The sequence below is a fragment of the Schistocerca serialis genome, chromosome 11 (assembly GCF_023864345.2).
Source record: "Schistocerca serialis cubense isolate TAMUIC-IGC-003099 chromosome 11, iqSchSeri2.2, whole genome shotgun sequence".
NCBI classification, from domain to species: Eukaryota; Metazoa; Arthropoda; class Insecta; order Orthoptera; family Acrididae; genus Schistocerca; species Schistocerca serialis.
The window spans coordinates 118,450,233-118,475,052 of record NC_064648.1 but is presented as its reverse complement, the minus strand read 5'-3'; the positions used below and the strand labels follow the sequence as shown (position 1 = coordinate 118,475,052).

Sequence of the window (24,820 nt, the reverse complement as noted above, 5' to 3'; positions counted from 1 at the left end):
CAACTGTTAGATACAATCCACTCTTCCCCAGCCTCCCATTAGCCAGTCATCGCTCCTCCTGACCAAAACATTTAAACGTTCCCCGTTTTCCGGAGGGATGTCCAAACCAAAAGCAGATTCTTACCTCGTCGGTGCGGCTGATGTTGTGGCTCTTGAACGTCTGGTTGGTGAAGATCTGCGGGTAGCGGTCCGGGTCGTTGCTGTCGTCTGCACTCGTAGCCGCCTCTGTCTCCGTAACGGTGCCTGAAATGTCTCTTGGGGGCTGGCCGCCTGTCGCCGGGACAGGACGACCTGCCGCACCTGCAGCCGCCGCCGCCGTCGCTGTCGACGTCTGCGTCGGCAGGATCGCGGTGGGCACTGGGCTCTGGGCTGACGTCGCGCCACCGTCGCCACTGCGGGCGCCGGAGACGGCAGTGGCCACTGTGGGGGCGGGGGGTGCGCCGGACGGCACGGTGCTGCTGCTCAGGTTGGTGGCGGAGGTGGCCAGGGTGGTCGTCACGTTCCCCGTCGCGTTCCCCATCTCCGTCACATTGGCGGCCGTGGGAGCGGGACCCGCTACCGACAGCATGCAGAAAACCGCAAGTGTCAGGACACTACAATACAGTACAGTACATGTGATTAAAGCTAGCACAGGCACATGCTTAAAGCTCTTGCAATGGACATGAAAGCCAATGTAGACATCACGTTTTCCAACATAAAAACAGGAATTTCACAGAGAGGGGGACTACAGAGACTGAAAGCCGTAATCAGATGTGGCCGATTTTTGCGGCAAGGTGAGTAAGGTGGCCAAGGAGATGCAAGATTGCTGTCTGCATCACAAGTAGAACTTACGAATTGCCATACAGGATAACGTTGTCTGCAGCTGAAAACCATATTTAATGTGCTGTTTCAAAAAATTGGCATACAGTCAAGATTTCTCCAAACTGCTTTGTTTCTTTGTATGTTTAGTTACAGCAAAATGACTGATAAGGTCATATAATTTGTTAAGGGCTTTCCTTACTGCAATGTGCATGCTACAGGAGTACGCTGCTTAAAGGCACAAGCGCACTGATTATTTTTCAAAAATGCGTGATTTTGGGATTATTGTGATCTCCAGCCAGATGACTTAATTTGATGTAGCTCTCCATGCTGTTCTACCCTGTGCAAGACTCTTCAGCTCTGAATAACTACTTCAACTTACATGGATTTATAATCTGCTAACTGTATTCATCTCTCTGTCGCCCTCTATCATTTTTATCTTGCACATTTCCCTCCAATACTAAACTGGTGATCCTTTGCTGCTTCAGAATATGTCACACCAACTAATCCCTTCTTCTAGTGAGGTTGTGTCACAAATCTCTCTTCTCCCCAATTCCATTCAGTACCTCCTTAGTTGCATGATCTACCCATCTAATTTTCAGTATTCTTCTGCAGCACCGAATTCCATTCTCTTCTTGTCTAAACTGTGTGTAGTCCATGTTTTCTTTCCATTTAAGGCTACACTCCAGACAAACATTTTCATAAAAGACTGCCTAACAATCAGATATATATTCAATGTTAAATATATTTATGTTCTTAAGACAGACTTTTCCTGCCCTTGCTAGTCTACTTTGGCCAGTTATTTTGCAACCCAAATAGCGAAACTGATCTACTACTTTCACTATCTTGTTTCCTAATCTAATTTCCTCAGCTTCACCCAATTTAATTCGACTACATTCCATTATCCTAGTTTTACTTTTGTTGATGTTCCTCTTATATTCTCCTTTCAAGACACTGTCAATTCTGTTCAACTGCTCTTCCGAGTCCTCTGTTGTCTGAGAGAATTACAATGTCAGTGGCAAACATCAATTTCCCTCCCCTCCCCCCCCCCCCTTTCTGAATATTATCAGAAAAAGGACAGATTGCTGCTCACCATAAAGATGACCCATTGAGTCACACACACACACACACACACACACACACACACACACACACACACACACACACAAACACTTCCTCTGGCAGCTCCCACTGCAATCCGCTCTTGAGGTATGCTTGCCCGTTTGAACGTGTGCGCAAGTTTTCTTTGCTGAAAAAGGCTTTGGACAAAAGCTATAATGAGCAACAATTTTTTCACTGTGCCTGCCTGCAACTCAGCAGGTCATCTTTACGGTGAGCAGCAACCTATCCATTTCTCAATATTGCTCAGATTCCAGCCTGGAATTTCCACTGTTTGATCATCATCAGAGAGAAGCTACAACCCTGTCTCACTACCTCCTCAACCATTGCCTGCCTTTTGTGCTCCCTCAGGTCTCACAACTACCATCTTACTTCCACACCAAGTTGTAAATAGGGATATATGCAAAACCTATACTTTTAAGGTACAAAACAAGTATCCGTCATTTATTAATAGCAGAAATTATGCTATCAAAAACATTAAAATTTATTACGTTTCTATAAAGACAAAAACAGTCTAATACGAGGTGCATTCAAGTTCTAAGGCCTCCGATTTTTTTTCTCCGGACTGGAAAGAGATAGAAACATGCGCATTGTTTTAAAATGAGGCCGCTTTCATTGTCAATACGTCCCAGAGATGGCAGCACCGTACGGCAGACGGAATTTTTCCGCCAGCGGCGAGAATGAGAACTGTTTTAAATACTTAAAATGGCGACGTTTTCCTTACTTGAACAGCGTGCAATCATTCGTTTTCTGAATTTGCGTGGTGTGAAACCAATTGAAATTCATCGACAGTTGAAGGAGACATGTGGTGATGGAATTATGGATGTGTCGAAAGTGCGTTCGTCGGTGCGACAGTTTAATGAAGGCAGAACATCGTGTGACAACAAACCGAAACAACCTCGGGCTCGCACACGCCGGTCTGGCGACACGATCGAGAAAGTGGAGAGAATTGTTTTGGGGGGATCGCCGAATGACTGTCGAACAGATCGCCTCCAGAGTTTGCATTTCTGTGGGTTCTTTGTACACAATCCTGCATGAGGACCTAAAAATGCGAAAAGTGTCATCCAGGTGGGTGCCACGAATGCTGACGGACGACCACATGGCTGCCCGTGTGGCACGTTGCCGAGCAATGTTGACGCGCAACGACAGCACGAATGGGACTTTCTTTTCGTCGGTTGTGACGATGGACGAGACGTGGATGCCATTTTTCAATCCAGAAACAAAGCACCAGTCAGCTCAATGGAAGCACACAGATTCACTGCCACCAGAAAAATTTTGGGTAACCGCCAGTGCTGAAAAAATGATGGTGTCCGTGTTCTGGGACAGCGAGGGCGTAATCCTTACCCATTGCGTTCCAAAGGGCACTACGGTAACACGCGCATCCTACGAAAATGTTTTGAAGAACAAATTCCTTCCTGCACTGCAACAAAAACATCCGGGAAGGGCTGCGCGTGTGCTGTTTCACCAAGACAACGCACCCGCACATCAAGCTAACGTTACGCAACAGTTTCTTCGTGATAACAACTTTGAAGTGATTCCTCGTGCTCCCTACTCACCTGACCTGGCTCCTAGTGTCTTTTGGCTTTTTCCAACAATGAAAGACACTCTCCGTGGCCGCACATTCACCAGCCGTGCTCCTATTGCCTCAGCGATTTTCCAGTGGTCAAAACAGACTCCTAAAGAAGCCTTCGCCGCTGCCATGGAATCATGGTGTCAGCGTCGTGAAAAATGTGTATGTCTGCAGGGCGATTACGTCGAAGTAACGCCAGTTTCATCGATTTCGGGTGAGTAGTTAATTAGAAAAAAAATCTGAGGCCTTAGAACTTGAATGCACCTCGTACTGCACTGCAGTTTAAGGTTCAAAGTTCCTTAATATGCATAAATGTTTTTTATGCTTGCTACAAAATAAAATAAGTAGCACTAACTTGAAAAGATCAACAACAAGCTAATCAATAAAAATTCGTACCTAAACTTTGGTGCTGTTTGATTGGAATCACTGTCATTAGGTATAACATACGTATCTGACCGAGTCAAGTTTGTGGATTATGTCGGACAAGTATCTACCACTGACAGTGCAGCTGAGATTTCCTTCCGAGCCCACTGGCACATTGTAGAAATGTGAACTTGTCTCTTGGACAGAGATCTTTTTTGACTATTGTTTTCATTATGTGCACATACATAACTTCGTAAGTTTTCTACTATTGCCTACTGCCAGTGAATTCCACAAAGTGTGTAAAGCTTTCGAAGCCTCAGTGCAAGAAACATAGGTGTTTCTTTTTCTGTCACACAGTTTCTGGTGCCTCCAATGCACTGAAAACAGTCTGTAATACCACACTGTCAGTCACCTCTTTTTCCGATATCTATATTTTCGTTAGCTGCCTCATTTGTGGATACAGGCATTTCTCAGAGGTGTGTGTACGGCCAACAGCACCAATCTAAAAATATGGGAAAATTTCTGATGCCTGCCTCACAATCGGTTCTACTGGTTTATTGCAGTCTTAATGTATTTTGTTTTTGTGTGCAGCTCTAGAAAGAGATGCCCAAACTACAAAACAAACTTAGCATGCGTGTTACTGTTGTCAACTTGTGAAGAACAGAAAGAACAAATGTGGGTCAAAGGGCATAAAAAGAGTTAAATTCACAAGGATTTGCATGGCATATATGGAGACTACTGCACGGACTGTAGCAATGTCTCCAGATTGTGTGCATCCTTTCCAGTGAGCCGTGTGAACCTTTGTGATTTGCCACACTCCGGGCGGCCGGTAACAGCTGCAACCCCGCGTGTGCAACTGTTAACACTGTCGCAGCGGTCCAACATCTCCTATGGTGTGGTGTACGATACTGTTCCCAAGAAGTTAAAATTTCGTAAAGTTAGTGCTCGTTGAGTGCCTAAGAACCTGAAAGATAACCACAAGGGACAGCGAATGATGACAAGCTTGGATAACTTAATGCATTATGCCACAGGAGGGCCTAACTTTCTGAAAGGAATCGTCACTGGTGACGAGTCCTGGGCATACCACTACACGCCAGAAAGCGAGCACGTCTCTTCGAGGTGAAAACATGATCGTTCCCCAATATGAAAAAGATTCAAAATGGACCCCATCTGCTAGGAAAAGTGCTTATGACAGTGTTCTGGGATTTGTATGGTGTGTGACTGAGTGGTTTTGGTGAACACGGGACACTGTGTATGCTACAGCCTATACATTAAAACTTTGCTCAAGTTTTGTCGTGTCCTCCCTGACAGAAAACATAACGTTAATGCTGACTGTGTCAAACTTCTTCGCAACAATGCCTCTATGTTGCTGCTCCTGTTCATGATAAAATCATGAAAGCAAGGTGGGAGGTGCACCAGCATCCACCATACAGTGCAGACCTCGCACCCTCGTACTTTCAACTGTTTGGTCCCACGAAGAAACTCCTGGCCAGCCAACGCAACCAAACTTACTTCAACAAACAGGGCACACTGAAACTGGTAGCACAATGGGAGAAATGTTTTGAGTATGTTGGTGACTGTAGAAAAGTAGGTAAAAGATTTTAAGTTCACTTGTGATGTTTCTGTCTTGTTACCTATTACACTTTTTAGTAATAAAATTATTGAGCGTTAACTTTCCAATCTTCCCTCGCAGTAAGAAATGTGCTACTTTGCAACAAGCTGCCGTCTCCTCAATTTCACTACAGAGCTGCTACTCATCTGCTATTGATCAATGAAAATAAACCATTTATTTACTTTAGGTGTCCTGATTCAGAAGGTAATTCCTAAACACAAGACAGAGAGGAAAAAATGCAAGAAAAGCCAACACACTTGCCCTCAGGTCAACACAGTGGGGAAGCCTCCAAGGTCACAGCTTGCTGAACTGAGATTAATTAGTTTTATCCTTATCCTAACTCCAATTCCCACAATTCAGAGTCCATGTTGGAATATCATTAATTATGAAATGTATAGATTGCTACTCACTGTAAATATGACACAGCGAGTTGCAGAGAAGCAAAATGAGAAGAAAGTTACACATAGCTACTGGCCAAAGCCTTCTTTAGAAAGAAAACCACTCACCTCCATACAAGCAAACACACGTCATGTGCACACGATCACTATCTCCTCGCAGAATACGACACCAACTCCCGGCCATAACACCCTATCCTAATTCCTTCGCAACCTGAACACCTTCTTTCCTATCTGCTTCACCTGGTCCTCAATCCAGTATCCTACCTCATTCTATGTTGACAACCTCCTATCAGAGGATTCCATCCATATCTCTGTCCATATTAAACTCTCCTACCACTAACACCACCTGCATTTTGACAGCTGCTATCTGTTCCATACTGCTTGGCCAACCAGGGACGGCATACATGTGGTGAAAAAAAAACTCCCTTTCCCAGTATGTTGAAGGTCTCAACAAGGTTTTCACAGACAGGCACTATCCCCCAGCCCTAGCCCACAAACAGATTTTCTGCGCCTCCTAAAGTAGTGTTATATCGCCCACCCAAACTCCAAAACGTTCTAGTCCATCCGTATGCCACATCTAACCCCAACCCTTTCCCCATAGGGATCATATATCCCATGCAAGACCTGCCAAATCCATCCACCCAGCACTTCCTAATCCAGCCCTGTCACGAGCTTCTCCTACCCCACCAGAGGGCCAGGTCACCTGTGAAAATAACCATGTCATTCATCAGCTCTGCTGCAATCACTGCACAGCTTTATACATTGGCATCACAACCAACCAGCTGTCCGCCAGGATGAACGGCCACTACCAAACTGTAGCCGGGATCAAAGTAGACCACACTGTGGCACAACATTCAACTGAACATATCACACTTTATTTCAACGGTTGCTACACAACCAGAACCATCTGAATTCTCCCCTCCACCACTAGCTTTTCTGAACTGTGCAGATGGGAGTTACCTTTACAACACATTCTCTACTCACAAAATTAATACAGCCTCAACCTGCAGTTCTTGACTACTGCCAGTTCTGTGAGTCAGGTAGCAACATCTCTTCCTGACAAGATACTTCACTCCCAAGAGTTATCCATGCTATACATTTGCTACTGTTCAATCTTGCTGTTGTGTTTTCAGGGATAAACATGGCAAAGTACTTCTCATAATTTCTGTCAACACTGAACGAGTCATTGTTTATGACTCGGCAATAGAATACTTTTTATTCTATGATCTGTATCTAGCTAATATATTTGTTGTTAACATTTGAGCACAATGGCCAGATAAAGCACTGGCTGTGGGTTTTACAATGAATCACTGTAAGTGGCTGTGTCTAAAAACAAACAAACAAACCGTCTATAAACAAACAAACCGTCTATAAACAAACTGTTGCACATGCTTCAATTCTTTTAGAAACTTTTACTGTGGAAAATAATACACTGCTGGATGCCAACATCTCTAGCAGCTCTTCAATCAGTACAGCAAGACAGGAAATTGCCATTATAGTCTCTACAAATAATGATTCTCCAATTGCATATGGATAACCTTATCAGAATTGTTTCTAGCTGCTTTAAGAAACTTAAGATGCTTCCAAGACCACTGTCTGTGAACTGTCAGTAGCACAAGTTTGTGCGTTTCCTGATCGACTGTTGTACCGCAGCATTAAAAAAGCTGTTAAACAGAATATCCATTAACCTGAAGGGTCAGACTTTTTTATGCATATACAGCCACCACATGATGTTATTTTTTAAGTAGTACCACGAGCCTGTACCCTTGAAGATGAGCCTCCTCAAATTCAGTGATTTTCATGTAATCCTCTGATATGAATGAAAGATCTACTGGACGCGCATCTGCCTGTTCATTTTCCTTAAGAGATATGGGCTGTTTACCTTTATAAACAAAACAGCTACCTGTGTTTTGATGGAGGACATTAAATGCATTTTCTTTAATAATTTAGGCTATGTCCAAGCTCCAATATTATTTTGTTCACTCTGAATGGTAAACATACTTAATGGTTGGTTGGATTAAAAGAGGGGGAAAGGGACCAAACTACAAGGTCATCAGTCCCTTGTTCTGAGTAAAACAATGCCACAAGTGTGAGAATAAAACAAACTAGACTGACAACTCATAACTGAAGGGGGAGGGGGGGGGGGGGGGGGGGGAATCACAAGAACGATGAAGGGCAACAAACATGTAAATGGACAAATGGGGACAAGAAAACCACAGAAACACAAGAAACGGGATGAAGAGATTAAATAAACAAAGCAGATTACCATGGTTGCTGACCATGAGAATAAAAAAGGAGAAGTCAGCCACTCGGCAGTACATTAAAACCTCCACCCTAGAAGCGCTACGGTGGAGGACACAGAGGGACAAAGGACATGTGCTAAAACTTAGATAAAATGATAAAACCCACCCTGACAAATAAAAAGTAAAACTAAATCAACCGACGAGGCATTAACAAATACAATCAGCAGCAACGAGTCCGGTAACCCAAGATTTCGTCACTGGGCAGGCAAAGTGGTACAGTGCACCAGAATATGGGCCACTGTCAACCAGATGTCGCACCGACACTCAAGCGGGTCTTCGCGGCGCAGGAGGTAACCGCGGGTCACCCAAGCGTGGCCAATGCGGAGCCGGCAGAGGACAACTGATTCCCTCCGAGAGGCCCGCACGGAAGACTTCCGCACATTCGTAGACTCCTAAATGACACACAGTTTGTTGTATGTACTGTTATGCCACTCCATCTCCCAAAGCCTGAAAACCCTACAGCAAGTCACAACACCAGTCAGGTTCAGATATGCCCATCTCCAGAAGCGGTTTCCGCATAGCCTCGCCAGCCTGTCGGCAAGTTCGTTGCCTGGGATGCCGACGTGTCCTGGGGTCCACACAAACACCACTGAACGACTGGACTGTTCCTGGGCATAGATGGACTCCTGAATCGACGCTACCAGAGGGTGGTGAGAGTTGCACTGGTCGATAGCTTGTAGGCTGCTCAAGGAGTCTTTACACAGAAGAAACAATTCCCCGGGGCACGAACAGATATACTGAAGTGCACGAGAGATGGCCACCATCTCTGCATTGAATACACTGCAGCCATCGGGCAAGGAATGCTGTTCAAAATGGCCTCTGGACGTAGACGAAACCAACATTTCCAGCAGCTGTCGATGTAAACCACTTCAGAGCCACTGGAACACATCAAGAATCAAGAGGAAGTGACAGTGGAGAGCACCAGGAGTAACTGAGTCCTTAGGATCATACATTCCAGCAGCTTACAAAAAACGTTGGTGAGGCTGTTGGGCCAATAGCTATACACATCAAGCGGGTTTTTACAGAATTCGAGCACCGGAACAACGGTGCTCTCCCACCACTGCACCAGATCCCGTTGAAGAGAACGAGGAGATGCCGTTTGTAGTCAGATATTTCATCATCTGACTATGGATCCAATCTGGCCCAGGAGCTGTCAGGGCAATGTGCAATAGACTGAGGAGATCCCACTCTGTAAATGGGGCATTACAGGGTTCTCTGTAGAGTGTAGCGAACGAGAGGGGTGGGTGGGTGGGGGAGGGGGGCAGTTCTCCGACGCAGACGCTCGAGCACATAGTGCTCAGCAAAGTGCTCGGCAATCGCGTTTGCATCGGTACATAGCGCACAATTGATGGTTCACGTTTTCTGCCAAATTAACTATTATTGCAGTCACCTGCTCAGCCATCACATCGATGTGACCACATGGGGGAGAGTCAACGGTGACATCAGAGGTGGAAGTTTCCCAGTCCGCCTTGTTTAAAGCCCACCTGGGCAGGCATCGGTGGGCCTGATACTGGGGCAGTGACAGGAAGCCATGTGCTCTCCAGTGGATAGATGGGAGAAGTCCTGGGCTGCAAATTCATAAATCAATGGCCGAGTAACTACCTCAAGCCACAATGAAATTTATGGCGGCCCCAGTATTAAAGAAGCAGAGATCGAACTGAGACAGTAAAATTTGACTGCCTTGGCCAGTAAGCACTGTGTCACTCTGCAAGGAGTTACGGGCATTAAAATCTCCCAAAAGTAGGAAAGGTTTAGGGAGTTGTACAGTCAGTGCAGCTAATACATTCAGGGGTACTACACCATCTGGAGGAAGATATACATTGCAGACAGTCATTTCCTGTGTCATCCGTATTTTGACAGCCACAGCGTCAAGAGGGGATTGACGGGGCACAGTTTTGCTACAGACTGTGTTTAGGATATAAACGCCAACTCCACCAGATACTCTATTATAGTCGCTATGGTTCCTGTACTATACCTTATAGCCGTGGAGGGCAGGGGTCCGCATTGCCGGGAACCAGGTTTCCTGGAAGGCAATGCAGATAGCAGGTGTGAAGCTTAACAGTTGCCGTAGCTCAGCCAGGTGGTGGAAAAAACCGTCCCAATTCCACTAGAGGATGACCTCATTGTGAGACTGGGAAGGCACGGAACATTCAGTGAGACAGTTTATGCCGCAGGGTCACCTGCTGCCACCGACTTTTTGCCTGAGCAGTCTATATCCATTGTGTCTGAGGGTCCGGCGAAATCCAGGTCCTCAGCAGTCGCCAGAATCTCAACCCCATCCTCAGACACAGAGCTTTTAGGTAATGGTGGTTTGGGTGCCACCGCAAGTTCTTTCTTCTTGGGGGTCTTCTTTTTCGATTTCTCACAGTTCCTTGGGTTTCCCCAGCTGTGAGGACTTCACTGAATCAGTCTCCGGGACTGAGGATGAGCGGGAAGCCCTACAACCAGCTGCTTTTGGGCTCTTAAGCCCCTGTCGGGTGTCATCTTTCCCACTAGCGGAAACCTGGGAAGGGAGTGACCCAAGGGGCCCCTTCCTAACGAGAGATGCCAAAGAAGCCTTACGCTTCTTTGGCTCAGAAGTGGGGACTGAAATCCAGGATGGTTGGGGGGGTGTTGCCCCCGAAGTAGGTGGTGCAGGAGCAACATCACCATCAAGGGGGCAGGTGTAGTCTTCCAGTTCTGAGAGGCGACAGGAATTCGAGGAACTGATGGGATGAGGTGGTCACAGCCACAGGATGTAGGCACTCAAATTTCCTCTTACCCTCAGTGCAGGGCAGTCAGTCCAGGGTCTTATATTCAACGATTTTCCTCTCTTTCTGTAAAATCCTGCAGTCTGGACAGCAAGGTGAATGATGCTCTTCGCAATTGACACAGGTGGGAGGTGGGGCACAGTGAGTATTGGGATGTGATGGACGTCCACAATCTCGACAGGGGGAGGGGCTGGAAGTACAGCGGGAAGACATTTGGCCCACGTTCCAGCACCGCATCGGGGGAGGGATATACGGCTTGACATCACAGTGGCAGATCATCATCTTGACCTTCTCAGGCAATGGGTACCTTCAAAGGCCAAGATGAAGGCACCAGTGGAAACCTGGTTATCCTCGGACCCCAATAGACGCACCAGACGAAATGACGTCCTCGCCGCTCTAAACTGGCATGCAGCCCGTCAGAGTGCAAAAGAAAGTCCTGTTGAATATAATACCCTGGACCATATTTAAGCTCTTATGGGGCGTGATGGTAACAGAAACATCCCCCCAACTTGCCACAAGTGAGTAATGCCCATGACTGGGCAGAGGATGCTGTTTTCACCAAAACTGATGCAGAGCACATTTTGGACAAGCCCTCCACTTCCCCAAACTTGTCCTCCAAATGCTCCACTAAAAACTGAGGCTTTATGGACATTCCCCATCAACTCTTGTACATACGAGGTACCAGGGCGAATAAGCTTGATGCCATACTTAGCCTGGCGTTCCTCCCATGGTGTGGCCAGAGATGGGAATGACTTGGTGGTCATATTTCTTAGCATTAAAGTTAGACTTTGGCCGATTAGAGACTGTTGGTGGCGGACCACCAGCAAGAAATGACGTACTATGCTTCATGGCATGTCGTCCGCCCTGATGCCATCCACTCCGACCGGGGACCCTCCCCACGGGTGTCTCCCAGCTGCAGCAAAGGCTACCTGGCAGGATGGCCATTTCCGGGAGTCCTGATGCCCCACGGTGACGGGCTTTTACGCCTTGGCATACGTGGGGAGTTAGCGGTGCAGGCATCAGCAGAGCGATCCCTGTGTTGTCAGGGGGGCTGCAACCAACAGGATACATGGCGGCCCCACCACAACAGACTGGCTACCGTGCTCAACATGTGGTGCAAAGAAGTCCACGGCCATCGTCGACACAGAAAGTGACACTGCTTAGCGCACGGTGGAAAGCGCACCCAGGAAGATGTCCTCACCCGAGACATGGAGAACAGGCAGGACTGCAATACGACGATGAGAAAGTGGGCTAACGATCCAAGTGCACGGTGGACACAATGCACCATCTAAGGCGCCCTTCCCCAATTGGCTCGCATTTCGAGAAAAATTTGAAAAATGGAGGTCAAACCCTACAGGGGACCATCGCATAAAGGCTGAAATGTGTGAGACTCCTTTTAGTCGCCTCTTATGACAGGCAGGAATACTTAGGGCCTATTCTAATCCCTGGACCCGCAGGGGGAAACATTTATTATGCAGCTCTGTGTTACTTTGGTGAGACTAGATTCTTCTGGCAACTAGCCAAAACATTCAGATGCAAGTCTTGTTGTGCACGGTGTGACCAAGTGATGGGGCAATGCATCAATGACACCCATGTGAGAACGTCACTCTCCTGTGAGCGATTTACAAAGCTCTGCATTCCCACTCAAGAGTAACCTGAACTTCGCATTAGACTGAGAAGCATACTAAGCAACGAGCCTGGTATCATCCTCAATAGTCTACTTATTGTTACAGTCCAAGCTGTTAGCTGCCGCCTCTACTTTTTATTGCAATACTTTGTAAAAATTACGTAGTGAATTCCCTCGCTTTTGTAATTCAGTATTATCTTATGCATAGTATGTACCAAAATATTTGGAAAATTGTCTGATTCATTTTTATAATTTACTTCACAATATTTTTTATTATAAGTGCATTAACTATATCAAGGTGCATTTGAGCATGGCACAAACATGTAAACATCAGGCTAGGCTACAGGTCAATCTGCTACCACAGCTTTTGTTTGAGATTCAAATTTGTTGGCTTCACTGATTCACAACCAAATTATCACCTTTCAACCGAACCTAGACCTCCAGCTATGATGCAAATCAGTGTCACCACACCCAAAATTTCAGGGGAAAGGGGGGCGACATTCCAATATCATACTCTAGTTCAACATTCCCCCCCCCCCCTCCTGCCCCACTACCCTAAATCACAACTGACATCACTGAATGTTGTACGTGGCTAAAGATGCTGGTTACATAGCAATGCCTCCCCAAGAGTTCAGAACTCTTGGGGGAGAGACTTGTGTAAACAATTATTCCAAAAACTACACATTCTTGCACTTCCATACCAGTAGATATTGGAGATATTAAGTTTTAGCAAGCTAAATACTGGCAGCCTGAAGCAGAACCTGGACTATCACCAGTACAACACTAGAGGGAAATACTTGTTGACATAGTTTCCCCATTCCACCAAATCATATGCTGATAGTGTCAAATGCGTGGGGATTGAACTTTATAATCATCTACCACTAAACATAAAAAACATCAACAAACCAGCACATTTTAAAAGAAGGCTTAAATCGATATTATTAAAATACTCTTTTTATAACTTAGGCCTACATGAATATTTTGAATGTGATTTTTCTATGGAATATATTTGCACACTTAATTTTCTGTACTGTAATTTATCTTCAAAATGTAAATTTCAATAATGCCTAATAGACTGTTAAAAATTGATCTACTCGTATGTAGACATCATATTTATCTAGTAAATCGTCACTATTGTATAAATTATGTAATGCTTATCTGTACTTGGTTTGATTTTAAATGTATCCACAAATTTTAATTAGGACTTGTTGACCTTAATTTTGAACAACTTATGAGAATACTAATACTATATCCTGTAACCTACAACTATCATACAATTGTGTAAGTCTAGGTTTATTTAAGTGGTATATATTTTTAAATGTTTAACTACTATAATGACTTGTACCATATCATATAGTACTTTCTGTACACAAAACGATTCAGTGGATCCTGTTCACACTCATTTCTTGTGACTGCTGCCCAGCAGTAAGACATTTATGGCTTTCTCAAAACTACTACTCCCTTCACCTTCCTGCACCTTATTCCATTTATTGTCAGACTGCTTCAGAGCTTTTTGAGAACACTCAGTCTCCAAAACAACAGACTTACACCACTGTCACAAGGCAACACAGATTGACAAAGAGTACGGATTTAGGTCCACATTGCAGTCTGAAAACTAATCCAAATTTATCTGACTCCTCTTATATGCCATATGTTTTGTTACCCATCAAATTAACTTTTACCAACGAATTATTTTTAGTTTAAATTATTCTTAATACTTACTGTCTATTATACATAAAACAAGACTAATGTATATTTTACTAACATGCAAGTGTGCAACGACAATTGCACTTTTTTTGCAAAAGAAATGAAATGGAAAGCAAAAATAAATGTTTTAAATTTTATAGCCGTATAGGGTCGTTCGCGTGCCTTAAAGCATCCAGCTGTTCCTCCTCAGGGATACAAAGCAAAAATACAGATACAGTCTTTAAAAACGAAAACTAATCACCGGCAATGCCAGGGAATATGAGCCAATGAAAAGGAAAACTAATTCCCGCGTCAGTGATTTCCTCTGAATTCAGTTCAGTGCATGTTGTGGGCACGACGGCGTGAGCAGCACGTGGGCTCGAGTGCGAATGTTGTGCGTTGCTCGACGCACACAAAAAAGGCCATTGTTTGAATGAAGTTAAAAACAAAAACTTACCGCAATGGAGGATCCTGACGCCAGACGATTCGCCGATCATCTTCGATTAGCACCAGCAGCGCAAAAGCAGCAAATCCAGGTCTACTCATGTTCGGTGTACACAAACACTGCAATTCGTGCGCCACTACCACAACTCACAACAGTACAATCGCCACTGGAGAGCGCTGGAGTCGCCGAGAACGCAAACAACAAAGGGCTTTCCATTACCCCCACCACGTCGTGCCAGTTCTAACGTGACCAATGAACAGTCAGAACAGGCCGACCGACCGGAAAGCGCTATGATTCACCCACGTGCACGTTTTTGTTTATATAGTTTTCTTACTAAAGCTGTTTTTGGCACACTGAAGATTTGTCAAAAAAATGTTACCCTTCGTAGTATTTCTTACATTTAAATATCAACTAAAGACACATCGACAGTCATCAGGAGATCCTAATACGGTCAAGAACCTTTATTCAACAATCTCGAATGGTCATGTGGCCAGAAGCATCAGTTGATCATCGCTTAGGTCACAGATTCAGATTAGATCAGATTAGTTTTTCGTTCCATAGATCGAAAAGCCCCATGCCCTCGTTGCCCCTGACCCTTCTCTCCGGTCAGTAAAATTTTAAAAATAATGAAGTCCAAAGGTTGTGGGTTCGATCTACACAAGTGATGAAATGTCTAATTCGCGAGAATAGAAAAAAGGGCTTGTCGCAAGTTGACTTTTTTTTGTATCTTGCCGTTTATGACGGATCCTGTTACCAGTAATGATATTTATATTCTTACTTTTTACAAATATTAGACTTTTTTCCAACTATGTCGCTGTGTGCGATTTGCAGGGGGGATGGGGGGGGGATTTCGGGATTTCCCCCCTCTGCATCAGACCATCCCTTCCTCTGGTTTTAGTTCATGCATCCCAACCTGGGATGTTTATTTCCCACGCACTGGAGTAAAACTTTCCATATAATTTAAATTTGTGGAGCCGAACTCTGAAAGTTTTTAATACATTCTTACTATTAATACTATTAATGTGTTTGCTTATTAATTTTGAAAAAGTGTTACGTAGTAGTTAAGCATTTCAAAACATTTAGAACTAAATCATCATTCTCATGTTGTCATTGTTGCTTTCGTCTAAGGTGCGTCATCCGTTTACTTGCGAGGGAAGTAGTGTGGCAGTCATACCGCAGCAGTCGTACCGCAGAGCTGGGTGATCTGGGTGGGGGCTGAAGTTCCCACCCCGGGCCCTGACACAGAGTGGTGAGCGGCCCGGTACCTGTGCGAACATTCACCGTTAGGCCAGCTTCTGGCAACGGTATGGCGCGGACTAACGCACCTGGGACGAAAGCACACATTACTAAATAACGCACCATCGTCTGCTTCTAGTTCCTGGGATACTACTTCGTGGACCTTCTTTAAATACTCTTCCCTTCACCATCGTTTTCTTTTCCTTTGATTTTCATTTCCGTTGTTGGCTGCATGTGCAAGTACCAAGTAGGCCGCCGCTGCGATACTTTACCATCCTTTATACTGCAAGACCGACACACGTGTGGCACAAATTCTGTTGCTCTGGTATAAATTAACCTGCCGCATGCAACATACGCCGCAAGATGTTGCCTGTTGCAGCGTGCTACAACACGACGCACGCCACATTTCCGTGGCATGCCACAATGTTGCAAGACGTCGCCCCAGCGTAAACGAGGCTTTAGAGCCAGGTCTGTATTGTATGGTGGATGTGACGTGTTGCGTAAGAAACTAAAACCTGCAATCAGGTCCAAACGTCGTGGAAAACTCTGAAGAGGTGTCATCCTGCAGCAAGATAATGCTCACCCACATCCTGCCAAACGGACAGCCGACGCAAAAAGAAGTTGAGATTCGAGGTGCTGGAACATCCACCATACAGTCCAGACCTGGCTCCAAGCGATTTTCACATGTTTGGACCCTTAACGGAAGCACTACAGGGAAGAAGATTTGAAAGTGATGAAGACGGCATTGCTGCGGTGCAAAATTGGTTACAGATGCAACCGAAAAACGTATTTTCTGATGAAATAAAAAAAAAACTTGTAAAACGTCGAGAAAACTGCATTGAAGTCTAGGGAGGCTACGTAGAAAAACAACTCATGTTACGGTTTTCTATCATCAGAATAAGTACAGCTTTTCATAAATGTGCCTTTACTTTTTGAATTCCCGTCGTATACCTGTATGTAGATGATTTTGTAAATAAGCTTTACTTATAATGCACTTTTAAAAATATAACAAGGGATGGCTTTTCTGATAGTGCATACGCGTGAATAGTGAGTTTCGGCATTAACATCTATTTATAAATAACTGTTTAACCATGGGTAACGCCACGGTCCAAGCTAGTAACATATGTAATTATACTAACCCCCTAAGACATCCCCCCCACTGGTAAAAGCACAAAACCCACACTGCTATGTCGCGATTTCCATGGGTGCGGTTAGGCAGCAACTTAGGCTGCAGTTCAGAACTGGTGAGACATTTGGAGGGGAAAGTGCCTAAAAGCGGACTCCCATTTCGTTTTTATTTTATCTACATCTACATATGTACTCACCTAGCCACCAAGCGGTGTGTGGTGGAGGGCACTATTCGCACCAAAGTCATATTTCCCCCAATCTGTTCCACTTGCGAATTGTGCGAGGGAAAAAAAGACTGTCTGAACGCCTCAGTACGAGCTCTAATTTCCCTTATCTTCGAATCGTGATCACTGTGCGATCTGAAAGGTGGTGGTAATAATACATGCTCTACATCGTAGGCGAAGATCGGATTTCGTAGTTTATTGAGCAGCCCCTTCCATTTAGCGCGCCGTCTATCTCTAAGTGTGTCCCACTTCAAACTTTCGACGAGATTTGTAACGCTCTTGCAATGACTAAATGTACCAGTCACGAATCTTGCCTCTGTTCTTTGGACCTTCTCAATCTCTTTAATCAGACCCAAGTGGTAAGGGTCCCATACAGACTAACAATACTCCAAGACTGGACGAACTAACCTATTGTAAGCTATTTTCTTTGTTGAACGACTGCATCGCTTCAGGATTCTACCCACAAACCGCATCTAGAGTTAGCCTTATCCGTTACTTGTGTAATCTGATCGTTCCATTTGGGATCATTTCGAATAGTCACACACAGATACTTCACGGATGTTACCAGTTCCAAAGACTGGGCATGCATTTTCTACACTTACATTAATGGGGATTTTCGTCTTGTTATACGCAGTAGGTTACACTTACTAATACTGAGAGATAACTGCCAGTCATTACACCACGTATTTATTTTCCGCAAAACCTCGTTGATTTGTTCATAACTTCCCTGTAGACTACAGCATCATCGGCAAACACACTAATGCCGCTGTCAGTACCACCAACCAGATCGTTTATGTAAATCGTAAAAAGCAGAGGACGCTGCCCTGGGGCACACCTGAAATTAACGCTTGTTTCTGTTGAAGTCACGCCGTTCAGAACGACATACTGCTGTCTGTCAGAAAACTTTCTATCCAACCGCATATGTCATCGGATAGACCGTAAGCGCGCTCTTTTTGGAGCAAGCGACAGTGCGCAACCGAGTCGAACGCCTTTCGAAAGTCCAAAAATGTGGCATTAAACTGAGAGCCGGTATCTGGAGCCTGTTGTACACTCCTGGAAATTGAAATAAGAACACCGTGAATTCATTGTCCCAGGAAGGGGAAACTTTATTGACACATTCCTGGGGTCAGATACATCACATGATCACACTGACAGAACCACAGGCACATAGACACAGGCAACAGAGCATGCACAATGTCGGCACTAGTACAGTGTATATCCACCTTTCGCAGCAATGCAGGCTGCTATTCTCCCATGGAGACGATCGTAGAGATGCTGGATGTAGTCCTGTGGAACGGCTTGCCATGCCATTTCCACCTGGCGCCTCAGTTGGACCAGCGTTCGTGCTGGACGTGCAGACCGCGTGAGACGACGCTTCATCCAGTCCCAAACATGCTCAATGGGGGACAGATCCGGAGATCTTGCTGGCCAGGGTAGTTGACTTACACCTTCTAGAGCACGTTGGGTGGCACGGGATACATGCGGACGTGCATTGTCCTGTTGGAACAGCAAGTTCCCTTGCCGGTCTAGGAATGGTAGAACGATGGGTTCGATGACGGTTTGGATGTACCGTGCACTATTCAGCGTCCCCTCGACGATCACCAGTGGTGTACGGCCAGTGTAGGAGATCGCTCCCCACACCATGATGCCGGGTGTTGGCCCTGTGTGCCTCGGTCGTATGCAGTCCTGATTGTGGCGCTCACCTGCACGGCGCCAAACACGCATACGACCATCATTGGCACCAAGGCAGAAGCGACTCTCATCGCTGAAGACGACACGTCTCCATTCGTCCCTCCATTCACGCCTGTCGCGACACCACTGGAGGCGGGCTGCACGATGTTGGGGCGTGAGCGGAAGACGGCCTAACGGTGTGCGGGACCGTAGCCCAGCTTCATGGAGACGGTTGCGAATGGTCCTCGCCGATACCCCAGGAGCAACAGTGTCCCTAATTTGCTGAGAAGTGGCGGTGCGGTCCCCTACGGCACTGCGTAGGATCCTACGGTCTTGGCGTGCATCCGTGCGTCGCTGCGGTCCGGTCCCAGGTCGACGGGCACGTGCACCTTCCGCCGACCACTGGCGACCACATCGATGTACTGTGGAGACCTCACGCCCCACGTGTTGAGCAATTCGGCGGTACGTCCACCCGGCCTCCCGCATGCCCACTATACGCCCTCGCTCAGTCCGTCAACTGCACATACGGTTCACGTCCACGCTGTCGCGGCATGCTACCAGTGTTAAAGACTGCGATGGAGCTCCGTATGCCACGGCAAACTGGCTGACACTGACGGCGGCGGTGCACAAATGCTGCGCAGCTAGCGCCATTCGACGGCCAACACCGCGGTTCCTGGTGTGTCCGCTGTGCCGTGCGTGTGATCATTGCTTGTACAGCCCTCTCGCAGTGTCCGGAGCAAGTATGGTGGGTCTGACCACCACCACAGGTGGTGGTGGTCTGACACACCGGTGTCAATGTGTTCTTTTTTCCATTTCCAGGAGTGTATATCGTGCACAAAGAGGGTCAGCTGTGTCTCGCATGACCGCTGCTCCTAAAACCGTGCTGATTTCTAAGATGAGCTTCTCAGAGTCTAGAAAGGTCATTATGTCTGAACACAAAATATGTTTCATAATTCTACAACAAATCGACGTCAGTGAAATTGGCCGGTAATTATGTGCATCCGATTTTCTACCCTTTTTATAGATTGCTATGACCTGGGCCTTCTTCCAGTCCCGTGGAACTTTCCGCTGTTCTAATGATCTCTGATAAGATGATGGATAAGAATAGTGCTATATTTGTAGCATAGTCAACATATAATCTTACGGGGATACCGTCTGGGCCAGATGCCTTCCTGGCGTCTAGGGATCTTAACTGTTTTACAATCCCAGATACACTAAACACTATGTCAGCCATCCTTGCATTTGTTCGGTAATTGAAAGGGGGAATGGTGCTGCAGTCTTCTACCGTAAACGAGTTTTTGAAAGCTAGGTTTAGAATTTCGGCCTTCTGTTTATCACCATCAGCTACATTCCCCGTACTGTCAGCAAGAGAAGGTATTGAATTATTTGTTGCGTTTATAGATTTTACATACGACCAAAATTTTTTGGGGTATTTTTAGATTGGTTCAAATGGCTCTGAGCACTATGGGACTTAACTTCTGAGGTCATCAGTCCCCTAGAACTTAGAACTACTTAAACCTAACTAACCTAAGGACACCACACACATCCATGCCCGAGGCAGGATTCGAACCTGTGATCGTAGCAGACGCTCGGCCACCGCGGCCGGCCGCTATTTTTAGAATCTGCAGACAAAATGTTGCTTTCAAATTGGTTAAAAGAATCTCTCATTGAACTTTTGACAGCTGCTTTCATTTCGCATAATTTCTGTTTGTCAGTGGGGCAGTGACCGTTTAAAAAACGACTTTGCAAAATTCTCTGCTTTCTCAGCAACTTCGTGGTATGTCTGTTGTACCAAGAAAACAGTAAAAAATTGTTGTTTAAAAACCTGTTAATATTTAATTTATAATGTTACGTGCCATTTACATTTTAGTAATAGGAAACAATCGAAAAGTTATGAAAAAATATTTAAAAAACTTCACACTTGGCGAGTTCCAAAAATAGCTGCCAAAATTGGATCCCATGTACAAATAAACAGAACAACACTAAACAAAATTAGAAGAAGGTATTAAATCGGAGAAAACTATGTACACTGGTGTCCAAAATTGAAGCAACAAACGGAAATTTTGCAAGGTTGTGTTTATTTTGCCACAAGACCGCATAAACAGACGATGGTAAAATAGAAATAATGTAAAGAATACAGAACGTAAACAATTGCATCATGCATGCGGGAGACAAAAATGTTGAGTTTTTATTTCTCAATTTAACGGATTTGCACACACATTCCCACAACTGGTTAATGTGTTCAGCATGTGGTGTGACCATGTGACCACCTCTGGCAGCAGTACACACCTGACAACGACGGGGCGTGCTGTGAATGATGTCATCAGTCTCATGTTGGGGCAGTAACGCCCATTCTTCGTGCAGATCTGCTCGCAAGTCTTTGAGAGTGGTTGGTGGATGCTGACGTGTTTCAACCCGTCTCCCTAGTGCATCCCAGACCTGCTCTATGGGACTCTAATCGAGAGAGCCAGCAGGCTACGCAATGTGTGCAATATCTTCCGTTTCCGCGAAAACAACCCGTGCTCTATGAGGTCACAGTCTAACATAACAGTCGCGACACTCACTACTGTAAAAGTTGTTGCCGTTTGACCAGGCCCCCCACAACCGCACGAATGGTCGACTGTGAAGAGCGGACAAATTGAGTAGCTGGGCGGCGGCCATTAGAGTGGTAAACTGACGCGCGTAGTTCGAATGTTTATACATTGCTTTTGGTTATAAAATGCCTTCCCTAGAGTTAGGTCACAAACATAATGCCTCATTTAAATACGTCACTACAATATACTTTTTAATTTATGAACAAACAGCAACTAGTCACTGTTTATGAATTTATCGTACGTAGTACATGGAATCTGCCGTTGCTAAAAGTTATGCACTGGACCCCTAGCATTTTTCGTAGTTCATTTGCGATAGATGTACGCAAAATACTCTAAGATTTGTCCACTATGTCAATAGATATTTTCTGACTCTACCTTGCTTTAGAATTTATGACGGGAAGTGCGTTATATATGGCGTAGTGCTTTGGCAACTCACGACCAAATTATCAAGTTTCAACCTAACCTAGGCCATGAAAACACTACCGATCAGCCAGCTACAACAAACAAGACTTCAGGCAGGCATCCAGTATCGCATTGGTCACAATATTTACTTTCGAAGATGTACACTTCAGTTTATATATGTGGTTTTTTCATATAATAAATAAAACTCAACAACTGTTCCATCGAGAGAAGTTGTGAAATCAGATTACAATTACACACATTCAGTTGCATTTTGTAACGATAAAAAGCCTGCTAACTCAAATTTCGCGTTGCTTGCAACTCAACTTTTATAGTTAAGGGGATACGGAATCACCTATCCCCGCAATGTTAATATATGCCTACTATAGGGAACATTTTCTCACAAACTACTGGAGACAAGAGGTAAAAATTTTACTGTATGTGCATTCATATGTTACAACAATACTGAAACAACAGTTTATTGTCAAAGTATTTTCTTACAGAGATATTGTACATTTATTTTTAAGTAAATTTTTTCCATCGCTTTTTACTAGACTATCACCCCTAAGTCTTTTTTAAATCAAGTAATTAAAAAATCGTTGTTTCAGTATGTAATAGGGACCTATGTCACTACGTCATAAAAATTTCAGACTTCTAGGTTGACCAGTACCTGAGATAATGTTCCTAGATGAAGTAAAAAGTAAACTTACGGGAAACGGAGAAAGAAGATTAAAACATTCCTGATCCGTAGCTAATACCCCCTTCACAGTCTTCATAATCATCTTCAAGTCTTCTTTTGGCACCCCTCTGCACCTGTCTTGCTTTTTTCACTAATGTCTTGATTATATTATCAGCATGCCTTAGTCTGTGCTGATCTAAAAAGAACATAGCACGTACCGTACGGGAACCAACACACATACCCAACTTTTGAAGGACCTGGCATTTAGTTATATTTCCAAGATTGAAGGTTGCCACAGCATCATACACACCAAAATGTAGTGTATTAATTCCGACAAACACTGTTTTTGGGAGACGATGCCATATCACACTATTCAAGCACTCGTTGGGGTTCTGCGTTTTTCCGTGAAGACATTTCATCAGAAGACTTCTGTCAGCCAGATCTCTGAAAATGGGCTTTATTTCTGCCATGATGGCTGATGGTAGACTGTGGTGGTGAATGTATTTCTCTCCTGTTGTTAGTCCCCTATTGTATTTACACCAGCTGTTTTCACCTTTGGGGCACAAACCATGTTGTGGATGCTCATCCGTGGATGCGGTGTGGAAATATAAAGCCCATATAGCTCTCCTCATTTCTTCAAGATTGCCTGTATTTTGCCTGATTGCAAGGCCATAGCAGTTCTGAATGTGGTCTATTATGGAATCAGTCAATCTTCCTCTGCCATCCAAGGTTTTCCCATCATCTAGTTTTTTCCCTTTCATAACTGATTTTAACCTTCTCAGCCTGGCACCCATTCTCTTCTGCACATGTCGTATACATTCAAGTTTGCTTATATTTACACTGTTCCCATATGGTTTGCTTTCCAAAACTTCTTTGAATGCTTTAGAGTCACCATCTCCCAGATATTTGACTAGCGAACATTATACCACTGTGAAGAGCGATGAAAAATTTTCTTCACCCCAGCAACCTCCATGCCACCACTACTACCATAATAATTAGCAATACAGTCATCACTGTGTTCATTTTTCAGCCTGCCTGTGCACCTACAGTATTTAGACATTATTGCAACATCAATAACCTTGCCAGTATCAACACTAGTTGCTGTTACAACACCATTGTTGGAGGTGTGGCCCCTTTTCTGCCACGTGCCATCAAACGCCACTGTGAGGTCACGACTGCCGTCATTTTCTTCCACTGCTTCTTCCACAGCAACCTGCATTGACTTCTGTGCTACATCTTCAACTGCAGATCCTAGTACATAATTGTAAGCTTCAAACTTTGAAGGTGCACTTGGAAGATTTAGAACACCACATAGCATATCACCAGCTGCTTTGCCCTTACCAATTGCTCGCAATCCATAAACTAACCTAATATTTACACTATAAAGTTCAGTTTTCTTGTATCCATTATTTACAGTTACTGAAACCGAACTTGGAAACTTACAGCTGTATTTACAAACACTGCATATTAAATTAAACTGGGCAACCAGGCCAACATGGGATTCTACTTTCAGAGAAACGTTTCCATGACATTTTTTGCAGCACAAACTGTTTTCAAGAGCTTCACACAATATATTCGTATCAATGAGTTCAAAAACTTCATTCCCTCTATCAAGTAAATTATATTTCTCTTCCAAATCTCTTAGTTTTTTATGAGAAGCACTGTTTTCATTTGGTGTAAGTTCGTTCGGCAAATCAGTAATAAGTGGATTCACATTTTCCAACAGTGATGATGAACTGCTTTGCTTTGCTAATGAATCATTATTTCTTTTCTTTTGCCAGTTCACACGCTTTTTAAATACTTTTGCTTTAGCTCTAGGCATTTTCACTGCGAAAAATGAAGCACTAAATACGAAATAACTCAACAACAACTACTTTCTTATATCACACTGTCTACAAAACAGTCCCGCCACAAAGTCAAAGAGTAACTTGAGGAAACCAGAGAGAAACATTTTCGGGCAACTAGTGTATAAATAGTCGCTGGAAACCGGGATATTTGAATTCATGTCACTTTAAAGGTACTGCCAAAAAGTTCATGGTCAGACACGAGAGACGTGTATAACTAAAGCGCAATACCCGATCTCACAAATATATAAAAATAAAATAGTTATAATTGTAGTAGAGCTATGTATGATACGTCATTTTAAAGAGGAAACATGGCAGAATATAATACGCCAATAAAAAAAATTCGATTTTTTAACCCAAAATCCGATTCCGTA

General features: G+C 44.5%; 1 protein-coding gene across 1 annotated transcript in view; it reads right to left on the bottom strand.

The window, feature by feature from the left end:
• Window positions 1–24,820, bottom strand: part of LOC126426748 (plexin domain-containing protein 1) — a 421,413-nt gene that overhangs the window by 47,975 nt on the left and 348,618 nt on the right. The window contains exon 3 of the mRNA XM_050088735.1: window positions 125–555. Within this exon, the coding sequence (XP_049944692.1) occupies window positions 125–555 (431 nt within the window). The remainder of the gene's footprint in view (window positions 1–124; window positions 556–24,820) is intronic.